The sequence below is a fragment of the Pinus tabuliformis genome, chromosome 1_1, assembly GCF_031772625.1.
Source record: "Pinus tabuliformis cultivar Carrire ecotype Pingquan chromosome 1_1, CPIR1, whole genome shotgun sequence".
Lineage (NCBI taxonomy): Eukaryota > Viridiplantae > Streptophyta > Pinopsida > Pinales > Pinaceae > Pinus > Pinus tabuliformis.
In genome coordinates this window covers 351,538,025-351,552,460 of record NC_142297.1, presented here as the reverse complement: position 1 = coordinate 351,552,460, position 14,436 = coordinate 351,538,025, and the positions used below count along the sequence as shown (strand labels likewise).

Genomic DNA, 14,436 nt, shown 5'->3' with positions numbered 1-14,436 from the left:
ACACTGTTATATATTTATTGCATCACAAAATATCACCATTAACATTTACTTTTCTCTCGATGGATATGTGACTACCAACCTCCCACAAATGATTTTCAATGTATCAAATTGAACATCATAGATTTCCATGAAAGGGCTTCGAATATACGCCCAATTGGATATTATAATACAATCCAAACTAAATTAGCACCACCAGCGTCGTGGCAAAAATTTTGTACCAGTAACTGTTGTCAGGTAAGTCAATGTCATTTGAAATTGACTTGTGACTTCAACTTGCCAAACCTGGGAAAGAATGAATTGAATCTGACAAAGCAAAGCTAAATTACCATAATAATTCTTGGAAGGATAAAACACATGGAAATCTGGAAACAAACAAAATAGAAAACAAAGCTGATTTCCTTTTTACAGCCGAGATCCATATTGAGAAGGGAGGATGTGAATTTAATTTAAATATCTTCATTGATGCTGTTTGACACAAAACTCATTACAATTCCAAACATGGCACCTAGTAGTTCATGTAAGCAATTGTCAATCCAATCAGCCTTTTGATTACAAAGAAGCACTGCTTCCATTTGATGGTTTTTCATCTGTCCTATGATGAAACAACTTTGCCATCTGTCTCCTCTCACAGTCCTGCAATGAGCCCATTTGTTCTTTAGCTTCTTTAACTGAGATAGATTTTGGTTGGGCAAGAAAGAAACCAGACAAATAATACTTTTGCACAATGTTTTATTGTATTCATAAACATGACCGTGAAAAAAGATATTCACTGTTACAGAATGCAAAAGTTAACCAGATATTTGAGGAATCACAATTATTCATCAAGCGAATAAAAGTAGTAACATACATGTTTGTCACCAAAAGCTGCAGTGCAATCAATCAAGGCGGTGAACAAGTGCAAACAAATTGCATATTATTGCATATTAGAAAGCCATTTCAAGATAGTTTGAATCTGACGAACAGTTTCTGAATATAATGGATTGCAAATTTCTGTGGTTCGGTTTTTTATAATCTGAACTCGGATAATCCACAGTTTTCATTCTTTCTTTGTCGATGTTTCAAGTCTAGACCAAGACTCATCATCAGGACTTGATTTACAAAGGAGAGAGAGGAATGTGTTGATAAATAGGGTTGAGGCTGAATTGTCAAGAATGTGAGCCGACCAGTTTCATGCTTGAATGAATAGGATTATTTTTATCTATCTAGTATATATTTTATTAGGCTCTTTTTAATTTCATTTATTATTTATTATTTATGGATAATTATTATAGTTATATATTAATTTTCTTTTAAGTGAATAGTTTTTGTAATAAGTTTTTTATTTATAAATGATGATTTTGTTTTAATTATTTGCAACTTTTATGTTAATTATGATAACATCTTAAACTGTTGGAAGGTTTCTAAGGGAATTGAATTAAAACATTAGGATGATTTCAATATGTTAATGTTTTTATAGTTTTAATAAATTAAAGTTATTTTTAATTTTTATTTATTATACATGAATATACTTATTTTCTTGATTAATAAGAATTTCAATTAATAAATATGTATAATAAACATACATGTTTATTATGCATGAATATTCTTTTTTAACCAAGTAGATATGATAATACCTTGAATTTCTTTCTTATTAATTTTTATTTTCTAAATAATTTATTATAAAGATTTGTTTTATTTACTTGAAATATTATTTAGGTTTATATTTCTTTTAATCTTTTAATATTCTTATAATTTTGACATATTTTATGATTTTGTTTATATTTCATTTAATCTATTACTATTCTTATAATTTTGATATTTTAATTTTATAACTTTATTAATTATACATGAATATACTTATTATACGTTTTTATTAATTGCTTGAGTTTTTCTTTTCTTTTTTCTTTTTTTTTCTTTTTTTTTAATAATTTATCATAGTGATTTGCTTTTAACTCATTGTAATATTTTATATCTTTGTCTATTTTTCATTTAATTTATTTAATTCATGTAATATTTTAAGAGGATGAAGCGTTATTACTGATTAGGCCTATAAGCTAGATAGTGTAAGAAGGTGTTTATATTACATTAATCTTTTAATATTTTTATAATTTTGATGTATTAAAGCTTATTTATAATTTTATTTATTATACATGAATATACGTCTTATTATACATGCTTATTAATAGCTTGAGTTTTTTATTATTAATTTCTTGTTTACACAGTGATTTATCATAATGATTTGATATTAACACATTTTAATATTTTATAATTTTGTGTCTATTTTTCATTTAAATTATTTAACTCATGTAAGATTTTAAGAGGATAATGAGTTATTAATGAAGAGTTTATTAGGCCTATAAGCTGGATAGGTTATTAAGCAAAGCTTTAAGGGGAGGGGCTGATTCGATCTAAAGAAGGGAGGATAAGAAGCAAAGAAGGCAAAAGGAGGGCCAGCTTTACTCTATGGGGGTGAGGAGGGAGGTCCAATTCCTACTAATTTCCAAGCCTCCATCTCTGTTGAGGTTATGCGGGTGTTTTATGATCTCAAGAGCCTCCCGAACTTTACGCTTGAACTGGTGTTTTTCATTTGCAATGACTTTCGTGTTTTCAAGGCATATATGGTGGTTTGTCTTACCTGCATGTTCTGCCAAGGCCGAGGAACGGGTTCTTTCCCTTCGGATATCTGCACTATGCTCTTTTAGCCTGATACTGACTGATCTACATGTTTCTCCGATATATTGTTCTCCACAGGAGCAACTGATGATGTAGACACCTTTTTGTTGGAGATGTTCTGGGTTGTCTTTGACTGATTTCATTCTTTGTCTAATAGTTGTCAAGGGTTTGAATGAGGTTTTGATATTCTTATTTAAGAGAATTTTGGCTAGCTTGTCAGTTACACCCTGAATATATGGAAGGTAGGCATGGGCAGCTGGGGGATTGTTAGTTTTGTTTTTTATGTTTCCAGTTTTGGCTTTTTTAATGGCTTTGAAGATATCTTTATTATTGTATCCTAATTTGGAAAATGCTCTTTTTAAGTAGGTGATTTCTTCGTCGATGTGGCTCTCATCAGAAATTCTGCAAGCTCTAGTGAAGAGGGTTTGAAGAACTCCCATTTTTTGGGCTGGGTGGTGGTGGGAATCTGCATGGAGATAGTTATCAGTATGTGCCTTTTTCCTAAACACTTTGTGACCTATAGAACCATCCTTGTTTCTAATGAGGAGGATGTCCAGGAAGGGGATGCAATTATTATCTTCAATTTCCATTGTAAATTTGATGTCCTTAGAAATGCTATTGAGATGGTTTAAAAAAAAAATCAGTTCGTCCTCCCCATGGGGCCAATCCACACTGGTGTCGTCCACGAACCTGATCCAAAACCTGGGTTTTAATGGGTAGGTGTCCAGGGCCTTCTTTTCAAACTTTTCCATGAAGAGATTGGCTACAATAGGTGAAAGGGGTGATCCCATAGCCACTCCTGAAGTTTGTTCAAAAATCTCTCCTTGGAATGTGAAGAAGGTGGATCTCAGACAGACTTCAGCTAATTTTGCAGTTTGTGGGTCCGCCACCTCTTTCACTACTTGGATTGCTTCATCTAAGGGAATTTTAGTGAACAACTGGACAACATCAAAACTAACGATTTTATCACCTGGATCTACCTTGGCATTTTTAATGAATTCCACATATTGGCTGGAATCTTTTATGTAAGAACTAGTCTTGCCAACCAGCGGAGCTAATTTTCTAGCGACATATTTTGCTAATTCGTAAGTGGGTGATCCTATAGTATTGACTATAGGTCTCAAGGGGACATCCGCTTTATGAATTTTGGGGGCTCCATAAATGCGAGGGGTAATTTCACTGTCAGGAGTAAGGAGTCTTTTTAGTTTTTCATCTAGATTAGTTTCTTTTATGGCTTTTTTGACCAGTCTTGTAATTTTAGAGATGGGGTTCTTTTCCAGCTTCTTGTAGCTGCCACTGTTGTATAAGTGGTCCTTCATTTTGCTTATGTAATCATCATGATTCATTACAACCGTGGCTCCTCCTTTGTCAGCTTTTAAAATGACAATGTCATTGTTATTCCTAAGATTTTTAGGGCTCTGAGTTGCTCTTGGTTCAAATTCTTTTTAGGGGGCCTTGCTTTCCTAAGGATAACCGCACATTCTTGTCTAACAAGCTATTTGTCCTCTTCTTTGAGCGTTTTGATTCCATCCTCCAGGCTACAAATAATTTCTTCGTTAGGGATTTGTTTCGGGGCTAAGGCGAAATTGAGCCCTTTGCTTAAGGTCATTAACCATTCAGTTCTCATGCTTCAGGTAACTCTCTTTCATCAAAAGCTTCTCAGTCATTGCTATTAACCATCATATAATTTCGTTCTATGCCTCGCAAGAAAATTGGCAATGTTTTAAGACATTATTTGCATCAATAAGAAATTATATAATGGAAGGCAACTCTACTGATATAAAACTGCTTGTATCTTTAGACTCACAAGACTAAAGCCCATCCTTGGGCATGCATCCTCATGCAACACTGGTTTATTAAACTTGCAGTTGTTTACTGTAGAAGCAGCATAATGGCCGAAAGTAACGATAAGGTTTTATGGAATCGGAATCATTGACCATGAAGATGTATGTCCAACAAAACTACTAGATGTTCTCCTGTTCGATTCCTGGGACAAGAGTTTCAGACTCCCTGGCTGCTGACACTGTGCTAGTCAGCTGGGTGTGTGAGCATACAGTGCAAAATGGACTTAACCTGCCATCATCAAGTCACTTTTTTAAAAGTGATTTTCTAGTGCAGTTGGCTATGAGCCTTTTCTACAAACATCTCCTACATAGGTGAATGGTTACAAGTTCTCCCTTGACCAAAATTTCAAGTGAATATTTTGGAGGATCTGCAGCAATTTTAAAACAGCAGGCATAGGAGGATACTGATCATTGTCTGTGGTTATTATTGGGCCTCGCTCAATGTTCTCACTGGATTAGGATGCCAAACCTACAACTGGCCAGTTTACAATGCGTATCATCCTCGAATTGAGGGCAAGTGCCCAGAGGGCTTCCCCCCTAAATTAGTGTTCCACTGGTACTAATAGAACAAAAAAAGCAGGCCACTGATCACGGAAGCAAAATTCATGAAATCATACTTATGAAGCTATTGATAGTTAAGTTAAACTAAACATCACACCTTTATTCACAAGAGCATTGTCGCCGCAAAATCTAGCAGGCCTAGTGCAAAGCTTCACTAGGCAAATGTAGACCTCATGGCAACAAGAGATCAGCCACCACTGTCATCTTAGCAGCCTTTCTCCAGCTGTTTAGTTGGGAATTAGGCTAGTGCAAAGCTTCACTAGGCAGATGTAGACCTCATGGCAACAAGAGATCAGCCACCACTGTCATCTCAGCAGCCTTTCTCCAGTTGCTTAGTTGGGAATTAAACCACGAGGGAGGCTTCACTATATAGATCGCCTTCAGGATATTCAACAAGAAAGGTTAAGGTGATGAAAGGTCCAATGATTAGGATAAAGTACCTATGAAGCCAAGAAGGCTAAAATACTCTTTACCAAGGTTCAAGGATTCTATCCTTACCATTTAAATTGATTAGAGAGTTGTTATAAGCAGTGTTTTTAAAACCGGCCTAACTAACCAGTTGCCGGTCTAACCGGCTGGTCAGCAAGGCCATCGGTTGGAACCGGCTGATAAACCCGGTCAGGAATGCAATGTGGCAAAGTTTTGGCCCTACCGGTTCAGTCCTAAACCGGCCGGTTACCTACCATGCCAGCCTCCACCATTTGTATTGCTGGTTTGTTTGTGGGGATCCTATCTCTGATATGATTGGAAGCTTGGAAATGAATTGTATGAAGATGACCAGCATTCTCTCTAATCACTTGAACCATATATGCATGAGATTTCAGATCCAAGGAAGAAAAGTGTGACAAAGACCTTGTTGTAGCACCCCATGTTTCTATTAAATAGTATGCATGTCATCATGTCTCAAATGAAGCACATTGTGATGATGAGATACACTTGCATGAAGGCAAGGGTTTGGTAAGTCATATTCCCTTCCAAGTTTCTGAATTTAGTAATGATTCTTTTGATGATTTGGAGAGGGTATATTTTGTAGAAGAACCCTGAAGATGAAAACCTTTTAGGTGTTATCGTTCCCTCATGTAATGAAGAGCATGACAGCCAAGAGGATGAGGATTTTGACACTTTTTTTATTGTAACTTAATACATGGCATTCTGAGATGTAGCACAGCTATCAGTCATTCTACCTAGTACAGATTTTACTAACAAGAAGATCCTTGACCAAGGTGAAGGCATGTGGTGTGAAGAAAGTTTGCTATGGAAACTAAAATTGTGTCACTCTATGGTTGAAATTTGCATTATGGTTATGTTACTCGGTAGCAGGGGATTCTTCATTACAAGTTTTTTTAAGGCATGTTGGACTGTACAAAACATAGACAGTGTACTGATTTCTTGTCCATTTTTCCACTATGGTATTGGCAGCCTGTAGGGCACGTTGAATTCCAACCGATTGAGGATTGTAAGTTTGGAGAATTCACAATTTAAAGGCTGTAAGTGCACTGTGTCTGGTCCTGTTTCAACATCTCAGACAGCCTGCAGATTTAACATTGTTTCCAGTGCTGAAGTATATCTCGAGGAATCATGTAACAAAATTCAAGTAGCAAATGTGTCAACAGAAAGAACACTCCAGTACAATGTTTCTTTTCAGATTATAAATGAATTCTGGTTGAACCTGATTTCATGCCTAGACCATCCTTCGGCCAAGCAGCCAAAAGACTAGAAATAATTTCCAGTAAACATATAACAGCAGTCAAGTAGCAAAATGTATCAGCAGAAAGAGCGCTCCAACAGAATGTGTTCTCTAGTTTAGAAAGAATACTGGTTGAACCTGATTTCATGTCTGGATCATCCTTAGGTCTAGAAGCCAAAAGACTAGAAACAACAGTCGCAGGCACCTTTTAACATGTAACAAAGAATACTTTGAGCCTGTCCAAGGGAACACCTCACCTCTTATTGCTCATAATTTGGTTACAGCAAAAGGTAAGCTCAATATTGAAGGAAAAGGAATAATCAACCCTTGTATAGATATTGTATGCTCAGTCCTCTTCCTGGCAGCAGAATTACAGAGGCTGCATGATTTTGGAACATTTTTGTGGTTATGGTTATATATATATATATATATATATTCCCAGCCTTCTTTCGTGTTTAAGGGCTGACCTAAGACAAGATGCGGGAATTTTTGAGAAGACATATAGACTGAAGATTATATTGATTTAAAATAGAGTTTTAAATCTGAGCTGACCTGTCCATATAACCAGAAGCAGTTTAACTTGAGACCATGAAGAGCTTGAAAGAAAAACATGTTGACCCACTTGTCCATATATAAAGGTGGATTTGAGGTTTAGTTTACATGATGTGTACAAATTTTAAGGCATAGATGGCATTTGTATTACTGGTTTGTTTGTGGAATTCCTATCTCTGACATGGATATTGAGAGTTTAATAGAGAAATGTCTAATTGGCATACTCAATTACTCCAATTCCAATTAGCGTCAAAGACCATCTCATGAAGCACAGAAGCATTGTAGGGTCTATCTTTGATGATCTCAGAGAGCCAAACATGGTGGAAGCAGGTGAACCATGTTTCATTATTAATGAACAAGCATATCTTTTTATCGTAGTGATTCAGTGCAAGATAAAGGGTTTTTTTATGGCAATAAAATTGCAAACCAAACAAATTGTTTATTTGAGTCATTGCTTATGTATTTTACTATTTTGTCGATGATATGTATTGCACTCGGTGCCATTTTGATATATTCACCTTTACATGGTATATAAATGAGCAAACTTTGCATATTTTGTCTCTATTGGCTTGGAATCATGGCTTTAAATCTTAAAAACAGTTTTGTTTCATTAAAAATTAATTATTTAATGTATTTTTCTAAAACTGGTTCGTTTAGACCTAACCAGTCCTGGTTCGACCGGTTTTGGTCGGTAAACCGGTTCATTAGGTGGACCAATCCGGTCACCAGTTCTGGTTTTAAAAACATTGGTTATAAGATAGAGTTTGATGGATATTCAATAAAATGGCATGCAATGTACAGCTAGAAATAACCTATCAATGATAGATCAACAAAGGGGCAGGGCTATAAATTAGGCATGCAAGGTTTAGGGTTTGCAATTGTTTTTATGGCTAAAACATGCAGAAAACAAGAATAGAAAAGATGACGCAATATACGAATAACACTGTTTTTCACAACTTTTCCACAATGACCATTGCAATATAGTAGTGGATAGATATAAACATGAATTGCAAAACGATCTAAAGATAGACAGTATAGAACTTCAAGGGATTACGTTGATCCCACAATTGTTTACTAAGGTTGTTACACCCCAACAGCAGTTAAGCTTTCCAGTACTCATAGTCCAAAATTCGCTACTTAATTTAATAGTTGCTATTATCAACACCATAAAGCCACAAATTTAATCAGCGATTGGCCCCATAATCTTAATTGACTTACGAAATAGTATTTCTAAGAAGTCTATTGTACAAACTCCCTTCCCAGATCTGCTTGTCTGTTCTCTTGACCAATCAATTCTACCCAGGTTGACCCGATGTTCTAAGCCTGTATCTGGGGTGTGACTGAGACCCTGTTGGTAGATGCCAAGAATCCTAACTAAGGTGTTGTAAAGGAATCCTTGTCAAACGGTGTTTTCCGAATCTAGCCGCAATTCAGCCAAATCCATAAGAATTTAATACAAAACGTCTCACCTGGCCACTGGGACTCAGGTTGCCACAAGAGACAGAACCCTGGTGCTATCTCAGACGTGTTCTCCTTGGATGGCTATGAACACTGCCTCGGAATAACTTTGTTGCTTGGAACAATGGGAAAAGTAACTTCAGTTTAACCCTGCAAACATGCCCCCCTTGGATGGTCATGGTTCTAGGGCTTGAAAGTTATCTCAGACAATTTCGTGGATACATTATTTGAACAAGTTAGGCAACCCTAAATTGACCTTGGTTCGGTGGCTATTCAATCAAGGGATACCACAGAAAACCTCTCTTCTTGAGACAAACCCACAAGGTAACTCTTGTTCCACAGAAAGATCACAAGAATTCAGCCTTCTTGCTTTAAAACCAACCCTGAGCTACTCCATAAAATACGATGTGCCAGGCCAAGGTAAAATCATCAATCCTTAGAACCAAACCAGAATTGCTCCAATGTTGTGCTAGAACAAGGAAAATATTTGTCTAAGTAGGGTAGGATGAGCTCCACCAAAACTAGACAAAGGATTAGATAGAGTAGCATCACCTCCACTGAAGCTAATCAAGAAGAAGGGGTCTTAAACCTTCAAAGCCTTAGCTCAAGAAAACAAAGATATCAAATCCAAATCGATGATGAAATGGTTCAAAATATCCTCCATTTATAGATTTCCCCATGGAGCTTCTCCTCCTTAATGAATTGTGAGGGGCTCATGCGCAACCCACAATTTGGGATTTTGGCCCCAGCTACCCCAAAATTAACCCAATGTTGCCCCAAGACATTGGATAAATGGGTTTCCCCCTTTGTGAAAGAGAAAGACTATAGCCTACAGGATTGGATAGGCTATTCCGTCCTTCTGTGGGCAATTAATCCATAGGGGACATTACAGTCCCCCCTTCCCAACATTGCTTGTCCTCAAGCAATTATATGTCCGAGTGCTGCATAATTTTCTCATAAATGCTCAAGAATGAAAAATTGCCTTTAATCTTCACAGGTGCCATTCCAAACACACCAGCACTACAATATGCCATTTCATCTATTACAATGTTACATTCTACTACCTATGCCCAAATTCTCATTAGTTACTCGAAGACAGTGACCATCAAGAACTTCAAATATATCATATGCTTCAAACTTTGCATTTCCATGAGGCACAATCTTCACAAATTCCAATCTACGGAGTTTATGCTACCAATATACAATTGCTAAGCGATTCAAGTCAAGTCTTTTATTTGAGATCTTAACATTTTGCAGTCCACACCTTATACATTGTTGTCCATACTGAAAATTTGTTTCTTCTTATTTTGTAGCATTCACAGAACCCATTATGTTTTCAACTAAAATAGTTAGACTTCCATCTTGCTCCACATTCTTCCAAGAAAATCCTGCAATTTCTAGTTGTAGTTCAAAGCTTTTTGCAACAGAGCCTCCATGAAACTTCTGCCTAACCATCTCCCAAAGTGGTCCAAGAGCTAGATGAAGAAAAACAAGAAAAGGTGGTCCAGAATATAGATAGCAGCTATTATCTTCAACCTCATGCATTTGGACAATACAAGATATGAGGAGATCATATGTATTTCTTATAACATCAAGAAGTGATCCATCTAGAGTCTGATGCAAAGACTTTTTTGCAGATGAGGTTACTATGCGCCTTCCATTGTACATGTTACCGTTCAATCTAGCAGGGGCCCTAGGAGGGGTCCCTATAAAGGAACTACTAGGTCAAGTGGCAACAATGGAGCAATAGCCCATTGTCACTTCAACTAAAGCTCCCTCCTCTTTACGGACTTTCACCGATGTGAGGAGCCCTGATATGAGGTAAATCACTAAGAGTAATATATCAATGGTGTAGAGGTAGTGATTTCAAGAGCCTATTCAAAGGAGAGACTCTAATGATAGGGGTTTCTTTCTTTAGAAGCAAGATGTGTGGCTCTCCAAGAAGGGCTAGAGGGAACCTAGTCCTAGGGTTGAGGAGTTTTCCTTGATATAAAGTGTCGTAGACCTAAGAATTCTAAGAGAAAAGGGTTGTCTAAGCAATCCTTGTGAAATTGGAGTGACAAGGTTGTGGGACCACAAAAAAACCCTAGTGGGCTAAAACAAGGCCAAGGGTTTAGAGTGAGACTTCAAACAAAAGGTCTTGACCAAGTGAGAGAGAAGAAAAGGATCAAAGTGATTATATTTAACTTGAAATTTTAATGCAATGATCCTTAATGAAGCTGCTAACCAAAGGAAAACTAGGGAGAATGGTTCTTGAGCTAGGGCTTGGCAAAACTTGAGATTCAACCATTGGAATGGCTTCAAAATTGGAGGACCTCTCAAGGACACACCAATGCAGCTCTTGACCAAATTTCATCAAGTTTGGATGGCTACAATTGATTTTCTGTGATGCCCTAGGAGACACTAGGGTTAGGGGTTAGAAAAAGAGGAGGGAGGTGAAAAGATTTTTGTTTAGGCGATCACCAAGGATTGGACCACTACCTAGACTATTCGGAGAATGGAGTCAATGCGATTTCGATGTTTATAGTTTCTTTTCCCCAATCAAGGAGTTTCCGAGCAACTTCACATAGCCCTAAAGGCGGCAATTACGTCACTAGGAAAATGTATACTTCTTGATGATGGAATTGATGACTTATCAAGGTAATTATGAATATCACATACCCTTAGGAACACTAATCCACTATAACAAGAATGTAACATATGAAAAACCCTCACAAAACAAGATTTAACAAGCTCGCATTTCCATTAAGGTAGTGGCTCCGGCCTTGTTGTCGCATAGATTGTCACGACAACACTCAGACCGAGGGCTGTCACCCTGATCCCCGATCTCTCCGTTTAAGCCTGTCACCCGCGCCTAAGTGGGTTAGACCCTATGGGATAATGGATGACCAACTGGGGACCAGTTGGGTGAGGAGACACGAGGGAAAACAAGCACTTAATTGATTTTATTAAGTTAATAGACCAGTGCCTTATGAAATAAATGATTAAATGATTATTTATCAAATGCTGCAGAAATATGAACTCATTAACAATCGTTTACTATCAAACAACTCAAACAAAGTTTAACTTTTACCAAATGTGAAATAATCGATAAACGCTCAATGGCTTAACAATATTCCAGCAATTAAAATTTCGAAAGACTAAAAGCTTTAAATAACCACGTAATTTCAAATACTAACCAGAGATCACATTTGTATAGCTAATCTTTAAATGATCATTCAAGCATGTTTAACCACATGAAAATGATAAACATTAATCCCACATCAAAATTGTAGCAAAAAAAGATATATCGCAAAATAAAAATGACAATCCCTTGAGCCAAGGCTGAATCTGGCAAAAGAAAAAAAAAATTCCCAGAAAATTTATTATTTTTTTTTAAGATTTTCTAACTAAAAATGCAATAAAACTAAAATCAAATAAAACTAAATTAGATCTAATACCTAATCTAAAGTTTTAAAAGGAACTTTTTGATTTTTTTATATTTTTTATATTTTTATAAATGAAACAAAAAAGAACAAAGAAAAATGTCTAATTCTAAAAAAAACTAAGTCCTAAACTATGGGCTAAACAAAAAAATGAAAATCAATTTTTTTTTTTAAATAAATATTTAAACAAATCTACAATCTAAATGAAACTAAGATCTAATTAAAAAGAAAACTTTTTATGCTTATATATATATATATATATATATATATATTATTTATAAAAAATAAAAATAAAAACATTAAAACTAAACTAAACTTTTTAAATGTCAAAACTATATCTAAAAACTAACACTTGAAATATTAAACGCACCTCTCATAAAAAAATATACGCAAATCTAAAAACGTTCTAACTATGCTAACATTAAGCTTCACTTACTCATAATAAAAAAGGAAAAATCGAAATCTTCTCCAAGCTTGCGTACAGGAGAGCAGCGACAGTGGATTGAGCTACGGATGTGAGGATGAAGGCTCCACGGATGGTTTAGCAGGCACAAAGGAAAGAGCGACAAAGTTTGGGGATGCTGCGAGCAGATGTGAAACGGATTTTGCGTGAGGGATACATTTTGATTGCGGGCTTTATGTATATATATATTTTTTTTGTTTACAATTGCAGGTTTGGACGAGCGTGGAGACGAAGGGAATGGTTGCAGACGGCTGGAAATGGATGTAGCAGCATTGTTGAGACTAGGTTTATGGCTGCAGACGGAAGTCGACGTGAGGAGAAAGGGTGCACGAGCAATGATTTTGTCTGCAGGTTTGGCGGAGCGTGAAGTGAGGGAAGACTGCCCACGGTTTGGGTAACTCGGTGGCAGAAGGAGATGGCTGCGTGGAGCAGCGTGAGGAGATGCGTGAGGGCTGGTGGAGGAAGAAACTATTGTGGATACGATGGAGTATGGCTACGGATAGATGATGGAGCCTCAGACCAAGTTTGCGAAGGGAAAAAGACAGCAATGAAGCTGCGGATGAGGCAGTGGGGAAACAAGGAAATTGCGGGTGCAGGGATTTGGCAGATGATGGCGTTTTGCAGGAGCTGAAAGAGCAGCAGTATATGGAGAGGCTGGAACGCAGTTTTGCCTTAAAAAAAATTCAAAATGTCCCTGTAACACAATTAAACCTGCAACATGACAAAACCCTGAGTAATAGCGGGGAGCTGATCAAACCCTCGGAAGTCTTCAGAAAACCCTGCAACCTGTAAATGGAAAGGAAAAACACCCAGAATATATGCAAAAAAATAAAACCCTAAAAAACTAGCTACAAAATTTACAGCTTTGTGACTCTACAACAGCCAGATTTGTCAGTAACCCTCCATAATATTTTCAGAATATCAAATTTACTATGAGATACTTCAGAAATCTCTCATGCAATTCAAAAAAAATAAACTTTAAATGTCAGACCCAGAATCGAAACTAGCTGGGCTCTACAAGAAAATGTTTTGCGGGAGTTGGTTGGTTCAGCCGAGAACTTCCCCAAACGCCCACTGATTTTCTCAATAAGGGTTTCCTGCACAGCTCACTTCAACCATCAATAAAGAGGGAAAAACAGTATTAAATTCCAGATGCAATGGAGACACCTGCCATTATTTCAGAAATTTTATTACCGTTCAAACCCTAGTAAGTGAACAAGATCCCTGTGTTCAACAATACTCTACATCAAGCTATTACTAATGGCTGAAAATAAAATTATGCAGAAAACAAAACAACTCACAGCACTTCAAGAGAGTAACACCAGCAAGATTTCAACCCCAAAGTCTTTTTTTATTTGCATCAGAAAAAGTTTACAAGAGAGCTTTCTTCAGCGCAAGACTCACAGATCGAATGCCTCAAATGACCCCTAGCACCCTATTTAAATGAAAAATTCCCAACCGCTAGTTCGAGTGATCCATGTCAAAATGATCTCGACCGTTGATGAGGATCAAGATATTTTTTAATCTCATCCGTTGAATTTTTAAATGCATTTTAATATATTAAAAAATTGAAATTCTGCATTTATTTACTCAAAAATTTGACTTATTATTATTTTTTTATTATTTTACTATTTTTTAAATTTTTATTTTATTTTATTTTTATTTTTTAATTATTTTTCAAATTTTTCAAATTTTATTATTATTTTTATTTTTTTCAATTTTTTATATTTTTTTTAATTTTTAAATTTAGAATTTTTTTAATTTTTTAATTATTTATATCTTTTTTTTTTATTG

The 14,436-nt window shown here is 36.1% G+C and overlaps 1 protein-coding gene across 2 annotated transcripts in view; it reads right to left on the bottom strand.

Moving 5' to 3' along the window:
• Positions 1 to 436: 436 nt before the first annotated feature.
• The window catches only part of LOC149213033 (uncharacterized), a 230,975-nt gene continuing 216,975 nt past the window's right edge, over positions 437 to 14,436 (bottom strand). For both annotated transcript variants that reach the window (XM_089391940.1, XM_089391941.1), the window contains exon 9: positions 437 to 633. In XM_089391940.1, coding sequence (XP_089248066.1) covers positions 550 to 633 — 84 coding nt within the window. In that variant the 3' untranslated portion in view covers positions 437 to 549. The remainder of the gene's footprint in view (positions 634 to 14,436) is intronic.